The 17,693-nt window shown below is 43.5% G+C and overlaps 2 protein-coding genes across 2 annotated transcripts in view; one reads left to right on the top strand and one right to left on the bottom strand.

The window, feature by feature from the left end:
- Nucleotides 1–372: 372 nt before the first annotated feature.
- Nucleotides 373–14,826, top strand: desmb (desmin b). Its single transcript, XM_071910664.2, has 9 exons — nt 373–959; nt 5,787–5,847; nt 6,257–6,352; nt 7,409–7,570; nt 7,809–7,934; nt 8,351–8,571; nt 10,300–10,343; nt 11,018–11,106; nt 13,846–14,826. The coding sequence occupies exons 1-9, from the start codon at nt 373–375 to the stop codon at nt 13,885–13,887; spliced, it is 1,428 nt and encodes a 475-aa protein (XP_071766765.2). The 3' UTR covers nt 13,888–14,826.
- A 2,508-nt stretch (nt 14,827–17,334) lies between these two features.
- tmem198ab (transmembrane protein 198ab) overlaps nt 17,335–17,693 on the bottom strand; it is a 42,919-nt gene continuing 42,560 nt past the window's right edge. Inside the window, exon 6 of the mRNA XM_071910656.2 lies at nt 17,335–17,600. Within this exon, the coding sequence (XP_071766757.1) occupies nt 17,448–17,600 (153 nt within the window). The 3' untranslated portion in view covers nt 17,335–17,447. The remainder of the gene's footprint in view (nt 17,601–17,693) is intronic.

The following is a 17,693-nucleotide window of genomic DNA, read 5'->3' as shown; positions in this document are numbered from 1 at the left end:
TGGAGAGAGGGAGAGAGAGAGAGAGAGAGAGAGAGCACAAAAGCTAGAGGAAAGGAGAATGGAAGAGAAATTAAAGGAGCGGGTGAGAGGAAGAGAGAGAGAGGTGGGGGCGAGAAAGGAAGACAAAAGAAAGGAGAGGGAGAGAGAGAGAGAGAGAGGGATAGAGAGTCATAGAGAGACACAGAGAGAGGAGGGGGGTAAGTAGGAGGGGGGGTAACTACAAATATCCCGGGGCAGTTGGTCCTGCCCCTCAGTTCTCCTGCCTCCTCTCCAGCCTGCTCCTCCACTCTGCTGCAGCCCGTCTCTGTCTCTCCCTCTCTCTCTCTCTCTCTCTCTCCATCCATCCCTCTCTCTCTGTGTGTTTCCTCCAACATGGCCTCCTACAGCTCCTCCGCCCAGAGCGCCTCCTCGTACCGCCGCACCTTCGGCCACGGCGGCTACGCCTCCCCCTCGCTCAACCGCTCGCTGTTCGGCTCCTCCAGTGGCGGCGGCGGCGGCAGCGGCCACGTCTCCTCCAGGGTGTACGAGGTGACGCGGTCCAGCGCGGCGCCCGCCTACTCCTACCGGGCCTCTTCGGGGTACGGCAAACCGCTGGTGACCTCCCGGGTGTCCGCCGGCCGCGCCTACGCCGGCATGGGCGAGACGCTGGACTTCAGCCTGGCCGACGCCCTCAACCAGGAGTTCCTGACCACGCGCACCAACGAGAAGGTGGAGCTGCAGCACCTGAACGACCGCTTCGCCAGCTACATCGAGAAGGTGCGCTTCCTGGAGCAGCAGAACCAGGCGCTCGCCGTGGAGATCGAGAGGCTGCGCGGCCGCGAGCCCACGCGCATCGCCGACCTGTACGAGGAGGAGATGAGCGAGCTGAGGCGGCAGGTGGAGATCCTGACCAATCAGAGGTCCCGCGTGGAGGTGGAGCGGGACAACCTGGTCGACGACGTGGACAAGCTCAAACTCAGGTGGGAGGGGCTTATGTGTGTGTGTGTGTGTGTGTGTGTACGAATCTATGTGTGCGTCTGTGTCTACTTGTGTCAAATGCTTAAGAAGAGGTGTGTGTTTGTTTAAGTGTGTGTATGTGTGTGTGTGTACATGTATCCGCATATGTCAACTAGTTACGAGGAGATCAATGTGTGTGTGTGTGTGTGTGTCAGTGCATAAATGTGTGTGATTGCACATGTGCGTGTGTTTCAAATGCTTAAGAAGAGATTTATGCGTACATCGTTGTGTGTGAGATAGCTGAGAAGGAATTTGCAATTGTGTGTGTGTGTGTGTGTGTGTGTGTGTGTGTGTGTGTGTGCGCAAGATCATTCACAGCAAGGAAAAGTGGGAGAAAGGTAGAGAAGAAAAGAGAGAGTGGAAGAAGGGAAAGAAGAGGAGAAATTGCGACAACTAAACAGACGAGAAAACAAAAAACACGGTAGATCGACTTTAAAAGTAAACAGGGAGAGAGGGAGAAACAGATTCCCCCCCCCCCCCCCCCCCCTCCCCCCCCCCCCTCCCTCTTTGCTCCATTACTCTGAGTGCGATGTTAAATGCCTGAGGAGGCGACGATGCTACGCTATGCTAATTCGCTCACGGAGGATTACGGAGATGTGTGAATCATAAACGTGTCGATCCGGGGAGAGAGAGCCGTGACATTTCGGAGCAGACGGGGACGGGTGTCTGATTTAAACCAGCCGTTAGGGAGCGGAGCGAGTCTTATCTGCTGTTTGCTGTGGTTACCGGGGAGTATTTTTAAACCTCGATGCTCATAACGGCCTCATGAACCGACAGCGTGTCCATCGAGAGCCGGGCATCCTGTCAAAGTTTCCTTGAGCAAGAAACTAAACTCTTACCTGCTCATTTCAGTGTAAAGACATCAACTAAATGCCTAATAATGCAAAAATGTAAACCGCTAACATAACAGCGGCTAAATCCGGACGCACAATCTTTGATGCGGTTTTGGTCCAAACAAAACAAACAACAAAAGTCCATTCATTTCCTACAGAGCCGAGCGACCGGGGAAACTCAGCTGAAGTTTAGACGCTCGACAAGCTTGTCGGCCGAGAAAAGTCGTCCACAGCCGAACTTTTCACGATCGTTGGCCGTCAACATCCAATCAGATTTCTTCCTTGTTTCCCTACTGATATGATTTATCTGATGAACAGTACTTCCGCCTTGCAAGTGCAAAATGGACGAAAAGTTTATTCCAGCCAAAGCTTCCGAGGTTTTTGTTTATTTTTGATTAATGCTACCTAATTAGCGCTTGCTAGCTAGCTATGTTAACTCAATCAAAATGATGTAAAGAAGGTAATGAAAGGCAAAAATACAATTTGCCTGTTCAAAACTTTGCAGCTGGATACATAGACAACTACCTAGCTGTAATCAGAGCCTCAGGCCCCGCCCACAATCAGTCAGAACAGAGTGACACATCAACCGAGTCGCTTGCAGTGTGAACGCGGTGTTAGCATCGTGCTTTAGCCACAGTATACAGGACCAGTTGACATAAGTTTCCTTTGTAAATTTGAGTCCAAAGAAAAGATGTAAAAAAAACAAGAAGACTCATCATGACTCACTGTTGCTGCAGTGGGAGGTGGGATTTGAATAAGCCGGGGTTTAGCTCGCCTACTTGCTCTTCCGCTGTTGAAAAGGCGTCACTCTTGGTGGGTGAAAAATAAACTAAACAAACAAAAAACAACGCCTAAAGTATGTTTTTTGGGAATGAAGAAAAACAATAACCTATTTTCTCATGACGCCCATGCCTTCTTGAAATGGCACAAAGGCCCAAGAGTCATGAAACTCACGCAACACACAAATGAAGGTGTCAAACTTCAGTCCAAGTAAGAAAAAAAAAGAAAAACAGAGATTACAGTAACATGTTTTTCCATCACAGCAGCAGTCTGTAGGCGTGTTGCATAACACTGCAGCGCCGCCAGGCGTGAAGCCACAGCAGAGTCACTTCCTGTGTGACTCCAGCCGAGTGACTGGCAGCTGACACTTCTCCTACTGTACCATGGGAAGTACCAATAACACTGATACTATTACTGATACTAACACTACTACTGCTAGATTTGATTACAATAAATTATATGAAATGCTAATGATGTTAATCAGCAGCAGAGGAAAGGATATTGATAAGAACAGAACAAATAGAGTATTAATGATACAGCAAAAAATTACAACAAAAACACAGTACAACTAAAACTACTATTACTACTACTACTAATAATAATAATAATAACAATAATAGGTAACTTAACAATGGTCATATTACCGTGTATTATCCTGTGTATTTACCTATGGAACAGTGTTGTAAGTACTGTGTATGTACTTTCCCTGATACATAATGTACTTACAACACAGTATAAGTACAAATTTCATTTAGTGCTCACACAGAATTGCTCACACTTGCGTTAACTACTACTTCCACTACTACTACTATTACTACTACTACTACTACTCCTATTACTACTACTACTACTACTATTTACACTGCTACTATTACTACTACTGCTATTACTACTACTGAAGATTAGCCAATGGGCTAAAAGAGATCCAAATCAAATCAACTGCTACTTTTACCACTATTTCTACTACTACTAGTACTTCTATTACTAGAACTTGTAGTATTACTTCTAGCAAGCCTACTACTTGTACCTCTACTACTGATACTAATAATAACATAGTAGCATAGTAGTAACTTTTAGTAACAAAATTCCAGGTAAGTATTATAAAATAAAAGCAACAAAACAAAGACAGAAACAGTCAGCAGAACATGAATACAAAATGTAGGAGTGCATCGCAGGTTGTGAATCAGATTAAAAGATTAACAGCTTCAGGGTTGTTTTTCTATTGCAAAGGCGAAATTAATTCATATGAAATAAATGCAAAAAAAAAAAACAAAGTTCTTGAAATTAAAAGTGCCAGGACCCTCACAGGAGAAACTACATTTAAAATAGACGGATGGATGATTATAAAGGCATTTCCCATGGCTTACATCAGTCTGGATCCATAAATATGTGCGTGCCTCCACTTAAATTTAGACCTGATAATAACAATAGCAGAACCTAAATTTGGAGCGGTCACATGACCAGCAAATTAAAAAAGGTCTCAGTGTGATCTCATGTGTCCTTGGAAAAGATGCTGAACCCCTAACTGCTCACTCATTGTGTCTAAAATGTAGCTGTAAGGGCACAAACTGCCTCTATACAACAACAACAACAACAACAACAACAACAACAACAACAACAACAACAACAACAGAATAGCACACCTACTGTGTATTAGCAGTCTATTGCTAAATAATGTCTGTTTCTATCTAGAATAGTCAGTAAGGACAGAAGGATAGTAAGAAAGGAAAGTAGGAGAAAGGAAAGGGAAGGAAGCACGGCTATAAAAATGATGGATGATGAACTAATGGTCTGCTGAGGAAGGGTAAAACATGGGTCACGGTGTGTGTGTGTGTGTGTGTGTGTGAGAGAGAGAGAGAGAGAGAGAGAGAGAGAAACTAGGTGTGTGCCTGCTTGCATAAACACATGCTTTTGTATGTATAAAGTATGCCTGCCTGCCTGAGTGTGTGTGTGTGTGTGTGTGTGTGTGTTTGTGTGTAAACCACCATAAATGCATAGTTGTGTGTCTGCTTGCATGAATGTATGTGTGCATGTGTGTGAGAAAGAGAGAGAGTGTATGCCTTCTTGCATAAATGCATGCTTGTGTGTGTGTATGTATGTGTGTGTGTGTGTGTGTGTGTGTGTGTGTGTACTTGCAAGAATGCATGCTGGTGTGTGTGAGTGTGTCTTTGCATATTTGTATTGTGTCCGTGCATCTGCCTACGTGCGTGCTTGTGTGTATGTGTGTGTGTGTGTGTGTGAGATGCATCTACACTCTGTCCAAGCATGTGTGAGTCCAGCCAAAGTTAGAGCCCATCACACACACACACACACACACACACACACACACATTCTCCATCTCCCCTCCTGACAGACAGAGCCCAGGCTTGTCCCATAATACCCATAATGCCCTGGTGCTTGGGTCTTAGGCCCATCCACAGACACACACACAAACACGCGCGCACACACACACACACACACACACCATGTTTACACTCTCCTCTTCTATAAAAGGAGAGGAACGAGCTCAGGCATATCTGAAGGATCTCTGATGATTTGTTCTACTGGAGTTTACTTTTTAGGTGCCAGGTAGTTTCATCTGCAAAAGAAAGTGAGAGCGCTACTGGATGAAATAAAAACATGAAATAAAATATCAAAGCAGGAAGGTGCTCGATGGCAGCGGGGGGGTTTTCAGTGAGATCTAAAAAAAACACAAGAAGGCCGAGGAATTTTTCACTTTTTTAATGAAGATGCAGTTGTTTCATCTGGAGTTTCGTCTCCATTGATCGCTGTAGGATTTTAGCAAGAGTTTGTTTTATCTGGGCTTGTTTAATGTGTTGCACACTTTTTCTTTCCTTCTGTCTCTGTCAGCTCGATGCATTTCAGTTCTAAGATGCTTTATGGACACGGCTGTCAAAAAACAACTAAGTGGATTACAGTAACAGTTTGTATTGCTTGAGAGATTGTACTGCAGCAATAAAAGGTGTTGAAGGCTTTGAATTCTCTGTCTCTTTCTGCCTCTTTCTCTCTCAATTTAGTAGTCGATTGGCACAATCATTCTTACGTTGCCTAAGTGCAAAACACATTACCAATACATCTCAGCTCAGATGAAACACACATGTATGCGTGCTGTAAATGTAGCATCACAATATCGTCCTTTAACTCATTCTCTCTTGTCTTTCTGTGTCTCTCCTTCAGGCTACAAGAGGAGATTCTTCAGAAAGAGGAAGCAGAGAACAACCTGGCTGCTTTCAGGGCGGTGAGTCCGATTTCTGTGTAGCCAAAGTATTCGACACGGTGTTTGGTGCAGCAAACTATTAACATGTCCAAGGAAAGGAAAAGCAACCCTGCTTTGGCTTAAAGGGATTAGAAAGGAGTGGTACTCTTTGGAAACATGGGGAAGCGGTCAAAAAAAGGATAAAAAATTCAAAAGCCTTTATTGATTTGGCTGTTGGATGTTGCAAGATTAAAAGCGCATGCCTGCCTTCATCAGGGTGCATCTATTTAACGTGTACCTATTTCAACATGCGTTTGGTATACCAAATTATTATTATTTAACCCATAAATGGTGTCCCAAACAATTTTAACATATGAATGATGTACCGAACTACTTGTGTTTGGTGTATCAAACTATTCTAAAACGTCACTGATGTACCAAACTGTTCCAGGATGTGGATGCAGCCACTCTGGCCCGTCTGGACTTGGAAAGACGCATCGAGACCCTGCAGGAGGAGATCGCCTTCCTCAAGAAGATCCACGAAGAGGTTTGTTCCTCTCTCCTCTTCTGTCTTTCTGTTCCTGTTTCTATCTGTCTCTCCCTCTGCTCTGCCTCTGCTCTTTAGTTTGGTTTATTGGATAAATTTAAAACACACATGCATCTCAAGATTATCAAGGATAACGCAAAATGTCAAGGATGTCATTGTGGTTCTTGGTACCCGTCTGCCTGTGTTTGTCTCTCTGTCTGTCTGTCTGCACTACAGTTGTCCTGCCTGCCTGCCTGTCTGTCATCTGTTCTTACATCTGTCTCTCTGTGTGTATGTGATGACAAACAGGAGGATTGGGGAAGTATACAGTTTCACATGCACACACACACACACACACACATACACACACACAAAGCTTGTGTCTTGACAACAGGCCTGACCAGTGTTGTACCAGAGCGCTGAAATCTCCCCCAGCAGATGTACAGCTATAATTACACCATGTAACACAGTGGAAGTCCACTCTGTCTGACCAGAGGAAGCTCGTGATGATGTCAGCATAGATGTGGGTTCAGTGTGTGTGTGTGTGTGCTTACAGCCAGGAGACTGACAGAAAGTAAACTACATCGCCAAAGCAGTTTACAATGACAACACATACCAATTATACCACAACTAGATTAGGTACATATTCTGAAGAAAATTATTATTATTATTATTATTATTATTAGGGTGTTACTAGGTGGTCGCTTGGCAATTACTAATAGTTGCTTGGGTGTTACTAGGTGGTTGCTAAGTGATTCCTAGTGGTAGCTAAGGTGTTACTAGGTGGTTGCTAGGTGATTATTAGTGGTTCTTAGGGAGTTAATAGGTGGTCACTAGGCAATTGCTAGTAGTTATGAGGGTGTTAGAAGGTGGTTGCTAGGTGATTACTAGTGGCTGCTAAGACTTTATTAGATCATTGCTGGGTGATAACTAGTGGTTGTTAGGGTGTTACTAGGTGGTTGCTAGGTGATTACTAGTTGGTTGCTAATCCCCCCTCCCACCCAGACCTACATACACACACACACACACCTAACTCCCAACAAACCTGACCACACTCCTCCTCCCTCCTCCCTGCAGGAGATCCGCGAGCTGCAGGCCCAGATGCAGGAGACTCAGGTCCAGATCCAGATGGATATGTCCAAGCCGGACCTGACAGCGGCGCTGCGTGACATCAGAGCCCAGTATGAGGGCATCGCCGCCAAGAACATCTCCGAGGCCGAGGACTGGTACAAGTCCAAGGTGAGAGAGAGAGAGAGAGAGAGAGAGAGAGAGAGAGAGAGAGAGATGAGGGGGAAATGGATATTATCATTAGTAGTAGTAGTGGTTACAGGTCTTGCAGTGCTCCGTTAGTGCTGAAAAAAATGGATGGATCCTGCCGCCTAGCCGCCCTTGGCCAAACATGCCCTTCTGACCTTTGACCCGTCCTGACCTTTGACCCGTCCTGACCTCTGACCCGTCCTGACCTTTGACCCTGCAGGTGTCTGACCTGAACCAGGCGGTGAGTAAGAACAACGAGGCGCTGAAGCAGGCGCGGCAGGAGACCATGGAGTTCAGACACCAGATCCAGTCCTACACCTGCGAGATCGACTCCCTCAAAGGCACCGTACGTCACAGACAGACTCTACTCTATTCTATTGTATTCTACTCTATTGTGTTCTACTCTACTGTCTTCTATTCAAGCTCTGTTTTGCTCAGTTGTATTCTCTATTCTCTTCAATTTAATCTGTGTTCTATACTATTATATTATATTCAAGCTCGCTTTTCTATTCTATTCCATTCTTGCTCAATTCAAGCTCTATTCTATTCTACTCTATTCCATCATATTGAGGCTCTGTTCTGTTCTATTCTGTTCTATTCAAGCTTTGTTCTGTTCTACTCAAGTTCTCTTCTCTTGTCTTCAAACTCTGTTCTATTCGGCTCTATTCAAGCTCTACTGTATCCTATCCTATTCCTTTTCAACTCTCTCTCTCTCTCTCTCTCTCTCTCTCTCTCTCTCTCTCCCCCACTCCCTCCCTACAGAATGAGTCTCTGATGAGGCAGATGCGGGACATGGAGGACCGTCACGGGCGCGAGGCCGGCGGCTTCCAGGAGACCATCGCCCGGCTGGAGGCGGAGATCGCCAACATGAAGGACGAGATGGCGCGCCACCTCCGCGAGTACCAGGACCTGCTCAACGTCAAGATGGCGCTGGACGTGGAGATCGCCACCTACAGGAAGCTGCTGGAGGGGGAGGAGAGCAGGTGATGGAGGCTGTAGGATTTGTAGTTGCATCACAAATCTCCTGATAAACACGTCTGCCGCCATCTTGGAGGTCAATTAGAGAATTAGCTGTGTGCCAATAATGGCTAAATATATAACAATCGGGCAAGAGAAAGAGAGATATCTCAAAAATGTGTTGTAGTGTGAGTGCAGACCAATTCAGTATTGTTAAGTAAAGCTCAATAGTCTGATAAGCTAGTTTGTTTTCAATTTTTGGCTACTGTGACACAGTAAACTGTCTTCTCTTTAGTTATAGCTCTACTAAAGCATTACGTTACGTTATGTTGTAGCCTGAGAAGAGTCAGCTCAGTTGACCTGAACAAAACAGTTAGCTAGCTAACTGACCAGCAAGCTTTTACCAAATTTACCAAAGCAGCTACGATTATTGTCATTAGCCACTGCTAGGTACTGGACATTAGCTAGTGTGCAAATCAGATGAGTTAGCAAGACAGTGATGGTTAGCTGACCTGGTTAGCTAGCTAACAAGCTGACCTCTATCTACTAATTCAAGGAATCTCTGTCTGTGAGTGAGTGTGTGTGTGTGTGTGTGTGTGTGTGTGTGTGTGTGTGTGTGTGTCCTTCGCATATCTCGAGAACCGTTCGTCCGATCTACTTCACACTTGGCGGGTGTATTGCTGGGGACCCGAGGACGTGCAGTGTCAGATTTGGTCCAATTTGGACACGCGTGTCGTTCATTATTAATAAACTTTGACTAAACAAGCGGACAGCGCTCTGTGCAGCAGCGGGGCGAACGGGCACTGCACTAGTTATGTAAACACACAAAACAGCTGATGTGTTAAGCTGATGTGTTAAAAATATCATAGAAATTTACCGAGTCTCTTCCATACTGTTGAGCTGCAGCCTACATTTAGAAATCCAATCAGCTATTCTCAGCATTGTTGCCTGAGAGCTAATATGGCCGCCTGCAAACCTGCTATTTATATTCCATCACCACACGGCCATCTTGGTAGGAAATAACAGGTGACTGTAAAAAAATTAATAGGTAATTATAATCAAATGACAGCCACAGCCAATGAGCTGTGTGTATGGTAAAGCACCATATTGGTAGGAAATGGATGTGACATCATGGGAATGCTATGAATAGAGCACATTTGAGCCACTCAATTAATTATTGATTATTAAGCGGTGTTAGCTTAATGGAGCTAACGTTAGTAAGGTAAAGTCTACGGCAACTCCTATTTCTAGGGTGCCTCAGATGGTCTCTGTTCTCACAAATTTTAGATTAAATCTGAATGATACACAGTTCAGTAAATAAAGGGAAACTCAAAGAAGACAGCAGTGAGTTGAATCATTTGCTGAGCCGATGAAATGGTATAGTTTCATTATCTTTTATAACTTAGTACTGAGTTCTTGAAAAAAGTCCCTGAAACAACCAAAACTGCAAGTGGAACCTCGCTCTGCTGACTAGGTGGATTTTTTTTCACTTGTTTTACTAAAATAACGCACAAATGTGTGAGTAAAGGAGTGTGTGTGTGTGTGTGTGTGTGTGTGTGTGTGTTATGGGAGACTGCGGTTGACAGATGAGAGGACAGGTGAGGAAAGTGTAAGAGCAGAAAATAAAAGTACATCCTGAAAAACTGATATATTCCAGTCGAATTATAGGCAGATTACTTGTTCAGTGATTAATTAAGCCTATATATGTATTATACCTATTATGTATTCAACACTGATTCACTCTCTCTTTGCAGGATTGCCTTGCCTGTGCAGAGTTACTCCACCATGAGTTTCCGTGGTAAGAATACACTCGCTGTTACCTGAACTCGCCACTAGAGGGTGCAAGTTCTTCAACTAACACAAGTCTGTACTTTAAACCCACAATTCAATTCAATTTAATTCACCTTAGGATGAAGTTTATACACCTGATTTATGATCCATGATTAAATATAAGATTTTAGGTTAAATTTGGTGCTCATAAGGCATTGTAAGCCCTCATAAACTCATTAAAGAGCACATTGTGAGTGCATTATAATCAGAGAATGATATAATAAGCACATTGTACAAACAAAATAGTAATTCATTGGTGTTATGAAGGTAATTTTCTGATGTTTGCTTAATGATTATATTGTAAGAAAAGTTTCTATATGCTTCTAATGGGCTTATAATCTTCTTGTAATGCATCAAAATGCACTTCAAGTAAAGTTGTACCAGGTTTTTACATTCTGATATCTATAACTGGAATATATTGGTGATCAATACAGTGTGCACTCACATTTTTGGGAGGATTTGATTCTATTTCTCATGTGCATTGCTGTATATTGCTTCTCTTGATGTCTTGATGTCATTTTCTTGGCATGTCCCACTTCATAAAACTCACTCTGAACCTCCATGGGACCGACTACCTTGTTAATTTAATATAAATAATGGATGTGATGCAGTCTCTCATATTGATATTCTGTGATTGAACAGAGACGAGCCCCGAGCATCAGCAGCGCGCCTCCGAGATGCATTCAAAGAAAACCGTCCTCATCAAGACCATCGAGACCCGCGACGGAGAGGTAGCGCACACACACACACACACATACACACACACACACACACACACACAGGAGAAGAACAAAGAAGCTTATAGAATCAAACCTGCAGCAAAATATGGCGTGCTACCTGGGATCAGAGAATGGTTGTTTGGGTGTTTGATATTTGGCGAGTAACAGGATAAATTAGGTTTCAATTTTTTTTTTCATGTTCTATTCCTCAATTGTCTTGTTTTGAGCTGTTATGGAAATTTGAAATTCAAAAGTACCCCGACAGAATAATGTCAGCTTATAAACAATTTGTCCCTTTTGTTCACCTTTGTCTCAGGAATATGAAAAGTAATATTAATTTGGTCACGAAAAAGAAGATTTGGAAGCGTTTGTCACATGTCATTCCCATCTTCCCTGTCTCTCCCCACTATCACCCATCAAATAAAGCATAATGTCAAAAGAAAATTTGGTAAATTGGGTACTGAATATTAGTATCAGAGATTTCCCAGAATACTAAAATCCAGTGCTGAGAGATGTGACTTGTAACCACTTGATTTTTCACATACAGACATGTTTAATTTCCCCAACAGAGAAACGTATATCTCCCTCATTTTTGTCCAAAGACCTCAAACTGCTGGGTTTGCTTCAGTCCATATTGATCAGTAATCAGACTGGGTCAGCACTCAGGACTCGTCAATACTGCCCTACATAGACAAAAAGCAGCAATTACATGAGAATGAAACAGAAAAACAACTCTAGTCTTCATCTGCTGTCCTGACAAAAGTGTTATTCCTGTTATCAGGACAGAAGTGGATCGTTCGGTTTGTGGCATTTGTGGGTCAAATTTTTATTGATAGGAAAACTAAAGTAGCGCTCGTGACCTTTGACCTCAAAGTCAACTACGCTTGAGTCCCAAGTCAGTCTTGAGGCACAAGTCTCAAGTCAAGTCCCAAGTCTAAATGTAGAACAGCAAGTCAAGTCAGAACAAATCAAGAGTCCAGTATCAATTTAATAGAAAACTAAATAAAGAAAACTAAATATCTAGGACTTTTCAATGCAATATGGTTTTAATAGGATAAAAACTTGGTAAGAGCATCATGAGTTTGATTTCTATAATCAGTTTCAACTTCAATAAATTCAATCATTCCATACAAATTCAGAAAACAGAATTTAAATTCAGTCGTCTGCTGGAACAAATCTCATCACTTTCAATCTAAGTCATTTACACAAACACAAGATCTCAAGTCAAGACTTTAGAAACCTTTTCAAGTCGTCAAAGTACAAGTCAGAGTCAAGTCTCAAGTCACCAGAACCCAAGTCAAGTCAAGTCTCAAGTCTTCTCTTCATGCATCAAGTCAAGTGTCAAGCAGTTAGAAGTGTGACTCAGGTCTGACTCGATTCCCCACCTCTGTTTGACTTTTAAAACCACAGAAAGTAGTTACTGCTGTTGCCTTTGTAGGGCAGAATCGCCCTCAGGCTCAGTGAGCGGTGAGAGCATCCTGAGGTTTAGCACCCGAAGGCATCCGTCCACCCACATCAACACGCCGACACACACATGCAGGGACTAGTAGTATTCAAATATTCTGTCCCGCCCCAGTGGAAACACGCGACACCCGTGACTTCCCAGGAACGCTGTCGACCGTCTATGCGTGTTTTGACAGGCCGTGTTATCTGTTCTTCTTTCAACAAACCTCCGCCTGCAGCCCCTGTCTCCAGGTGAAAAGGGTTGGAAAAAAAACCCTCACTACTCCAATCATGTTTTGATTTCAGTTGCAGGATTCCACGCTCCTCTGTGGTTTGAGAAAAAAAAAAAATCTGGCAAATTTCTGCCTTTAATCTCAGAAATTGAGTTTTTTGTTCTTGCAAATTTCTGACTTTAATCACACAATCACACTTTAATTTTTATTTATTCAGAGTTTTTTCTCTGAATATTACCCCCTACTCCCAGCTGAAAAACAAATAACAATTCACCTATAATGGCCCTAATACAGCATCAGCTAAAAAAAATAAAAAAAATCACATTTTCAAAGATTGTACATGTCAACTTCAAAACCATTTTTCTTTGTCTCACTCTGAGCAATTACTGACTTTTATGCAATGCACCTCACAGTATCATGAGTCCCTACATATGTGCTTTGGGTGGGAATTGAACCCCCAACTCTCCGGCAGTGTTAGCACAGCTCTTCTCTGGGTCAGCCTCTTTTTTAGGGTATCAGGGTTAGAAATGAATTTTGAAAGAAAGACAGCGAGGCTCTTTGACTTGCAAATAAAACAGCCATTTATTCTGGCAAATGACCCATGTGTTGTGTCCCACACAGTCTCTCTCTCTCTCTCTCTCTTCTTCATCAGGCTTTCCTTAAGGCCCATTCACATCTGCAACTATAAAGATTTAAATTGTTCACAGTAAATAAAATTGTCTCTGTTCCCACTAGGATGATAACTAACATCCAAAACGTTAACTATATTTTTGTTTCGATCGCAGAGTGATTTTTTGGATGCAGAGACAACGATAAAACAGTTTCAACCAATCAGATTAAAGCTCTAAGAAAGAAATAGGCGGAGCATTCGGTAGCTCACTGCAGTGATGCATTGACGATCATTATAGTTTATAGTTATCTTTATTGTTATGGTTCTACATGTGAATGGGCCTTTAAAGTCATTTGCCTCAGTAAATGTATTTTTTCTACAAGTCAGCGCCTTTGTTTCCTTTTGAAACTCTCCTTTAAATTAATTCTCCTTTAAAAACCTTCCCATTGTGTTTGTGCCCTGCAGGTCGTCAGCGAGTCGACGCAGCACCAGCAGGACATCATGTAACGAGCTTCAGCAGGAGAAGAAAAGAATCAGAAGAAGAAGAAAAACACGTTTCTCCTTCCCCCGAGAAGGACAGATGAGGAAAAACTAAAAAGATGCGCAAATAAAACTAAGCAAAAAGACTTTACAAACTCACCGTTATGGCCTGTGCTGTTCTTGCTGCGAGGATGTTCTGGTTCGAAACTTAAGGTTAAAGCAATACATGAAATAAAACACAGTGATTTGTATGTGAAAGGCGGGCGGGTGGGGCTCGTCAGGGTTTATTTATCTGTGCTTATAGATGTGTTTCAGCTAGACACAACACATATACAGTAGCTAGGGCTGCACAAGCAATCACAAAAATACTGAAATCACCACACTGACTAATGCAATTTTGAAACTGCAAGAAGGGAGAAGTGTCTCACAGCCTCATGAATAAAATAATCTGGTGCTGCATATATATCCTGGTCTACAATTTAAGTTAAATGTCAAGAGAAAATCTGCCATTTCATTCCAACTGAGCAAATCTTAAGTATCTCATTTTCTCCCCAAGCCCATAATTTTATGACCATTTTTTCAGAAAAAAGTCCACATGGGTCACAATCCACATCGCAAATGCAATATGGACCAAAATAATAATAATTCCAATATGACTCATTGCCAATTTCTTGCAGCCCCTTCACATACAGCAGCTTTCACCCTGCTTCTCAAAGTCAGAGTCACCGCTCCGTCCAATCAGGAGCGGAGGATCATGGGAATGAGGTGTGTGTGTGTGTGTGTGTGTGTGTGCGCTTATCAACTAAAGGGACACAGAAGGACAGATAAGGAGGAGAAGGATGATGAGAGAGGAGATTAAAAGGTGTCTGGAGATAGAGGTAGAGATAGGAGGAGAGGGGAGAGAGAGGTAGAAAACACTGGGAGAAAGAGAGAGAGAGAGAGAGACCTGTTATCAGGAAGGATAATCCCTTGTGACTTTCAAAAATGATTCACAAATAAAACTAAATGCCGTGGTTTTAATGTTAGAGCTGATTGATTAATGAAGTTTGTGTTTGTGTGTTTGTGTGTCCATGCGTTAAAAGACAACTCACACACTCTGCAGCATCACATTTATCATATACAGGCCCATACGAACACATGCTTTAATAATCATAATAATAATCATCATAATCATAGTCATAATTCAATAAAAAAAGCATGGAGTTACTGGCCTACATTTATGAGATTGCACTCTCCTTTACAGAATGGCTCTAGAAATAAATAACTGAATCAGCAAATAAATACATCCCACTGGAAAAGGACACGTTTCACTTAAATTAGATAAAGTTCCTAATAAAACGTAAAAGAAAACAAAGTTTAAATAAAACAATAAAAGGGTCCGAGAAAAAAAAAAAAAAAGTCAATAAGTGCCGTGTTTTATGTACAAATGGAAGGTTTACAAGAAATGCACATGAAGGGAGGTGAAGCCAAAACGAAGCCACGCAGGGCGGAATAAAGAGGGGGGGGGGGGGGGGTGTGATCCAAAAAGTCATGCATTTCGGTTTCAGACGGACGATTAAAATGCACCGTACATCGGTAAACGTGTCCCCTCCCCTCCCCTGCCCTCCCCCGCCCCGCACACGCTTTGCCTGTCCTGTCGAGGTAAAGACGAGAACAAACCGCACACGTTTTATGGTACACTGTTGACAAAAAAAACGCTATGGTTTCCCCTAAAAAACAGAAAAATCAATGCACATGATGGAAAGAGTTGTTGGTCTAAGTACAAGTCGGTATGGCCACTAGTCCTCTTGGTCGATTCGAATGTTCTGACTCTCTGAGCCGTATTTACACTGACATCTCCACCAAATCTCTCTTCTTTTTTTTCTTTTTTTTTTTTAAAGGTGCTGCATTTTAACATCAATCAATCATTACCACATTAATTTAGAGACATTAGTATAATTACCACAAACAAACCAGACCATTGCCAAGAAGACTTTCTGGCTCTAGCTACGCTCTACACTGCATTTTTACACAGTGTGAAGCGAGGTCGGATTTGGTCTGCTGGATCGCTTTACGGCACAAAACAGGAAGAGGGCGCTGTTCTTCCAGAGCAAACGGAGCTAAAAGATCGAAAGTTTCTCGCAATGGCACACGGTGGAAGGAGGGAAATGCTTTTAGAAAACACAGCCCAAACTGATTTGTATGTTGTGGAAAATCTGAATTTTCTTTTGAACTTTTCATTCTTTTCCACACCTCTGTTTTTAGATATTTTGGATTTATTTAGTCATTGTCTTTCAGCTGTGACTATAGTCTCTCTTGAAGGGGCGAATTTGCAGTGTGGTGGTGAATTCCAAGACTTTTTTCAAAAACGAATCAGGGTTTATGTGTTTTTCAAGACTTTCAAAGACTTGGAAATTGTCAACATTACTTTCCAAACTCACCTACATGTGGGGGAAAAAATCTCATGTGAGGTGCCAGTGTAAATATGGCTTCGTCGCTCTCGGCTCCTAGCAAAGCTTCCTCACGTATTCCAGGCATTTGTGAAGACAACAAGCCAACTCGGCTGCATAATTTTACCCTGCTTGTTCGTAGCCCTGCCGCTACCCCGGAAAATCCCTCCGTGATTATATTTTACCTCAACAATCCATCGATAAGTAAGAGATCCGCCAGTAACCCCCCTCCTACTGCTGAGTGGTACAGTCCAAGGAGGGGCAAGGCACCCGTTAAACAGAATCCCCGGCCTTCGGAGTGCAGTTTGACGTTTTGAAGAAGTGTATCGTCCAGCACCAAGGGTCACGAATGTTTTCCCCCTTTAAAAAGGATGTGACAGTAAAGACGCCCCACCCCCCCACCCCTACACCCCGTCCTTTCCAAGGAGGAATGTAGTCCAGATGGCACAGAAAGCAAAGTAAGGACCTCCGTTTGCTTTTGAGGGCCTTTAGTTCCCTTTACAGACGACCTGCGTTGAACTCTGAAGAGGTCTCCGGTCTACAGGCTGAGGACTGAGAAAGTTGCTTTTGTCAGCTGGAAAAAAAAAGCAACGACAGCGGTAGAAACTGAACAAGATCGTGGTTTGATTTGTCGGACGACGCCGGTGTTAGAACCTGAGCCGGGTTTGCACTGCAATTCCTTTCCCTGATCTGGTTTGACTTGAGATGGTGACGTAAGGAGGGCTGCGGAGAGCAGGCTGCTTCGGGTTTCACGTCGATCCTTAAGATTTCTAGCTGCGGTGTGTGTGTGTGTGTGTGTTTGTGCCGGGCCCTAAGTGCATGCATGCATTTGTGCATTTGTACGTGTTAGTCAGTGAAAAGAAAAGGTCGAGGAAGGCGTCCGGGCCGTTGCTGTCCCACCACACACTGATTGCTCCAGCATGAAGTAATGAGGACAGCGGGTAGCGGTCAGAATCCAAAATTCAGTTGTGGTTAAAACACATTTTGGGGTTTGGTTAAATCCAGCCGTAGGTGAATTTGCATCGGTCGTGTTAGGGGTGTGGCTACACCCAGGTAGCGGTGTGTTTAAGCCCAGTTGGGGGAAGTGGTTAAAGAGTCATGAGTGCGTCTCTCCCCGGTTAGCGGCGTCTTCGGGGCCCTCTAGTAGGGAGGAAGCGGTCAGACCCTTAGCGAGGGCCCCGCCGCTCCAGTGAGGGGCGTCGTGGAGCCGCAGTCGTAGCCCACATCCACCATGGCGTGGGGCCCGCCGACCAGCCGGCCCGGGTACGGCCGTGCCTCCACCTGCCGCTCCCGGAAACTCTGGATGTAGCTCTGGACAGGTCGCAGAGAGAGAGAGAGAGAGAGAGAGAGGAAGATGGGAGTTTAGTTTCAGGCGTGAAGAAAACACGACGGGAGATGCAAAAG

The sequence above is a fragment of the Centroberyx gerrardi genome, chromosome 21, assembly GCF_048128805.1.
Source record: "Centroberyx gerrardi isolate f3 chromosome 21, fCenGer3.hap1.cur.20231027, whole genome shotgun sequence".
Classification (NCBI taxonomy): domain Eukaryota; kingdom Metazoa; phylum Chordata; class Actinopteri; order Beryciformes; family Berycidae; genus Centroberyx; species Centroberyx gerrardi.
Note: the sequence above shows the minus strand (reverse complement) of the source record. Positions and strands in the feature narration are given on the sequence as shown.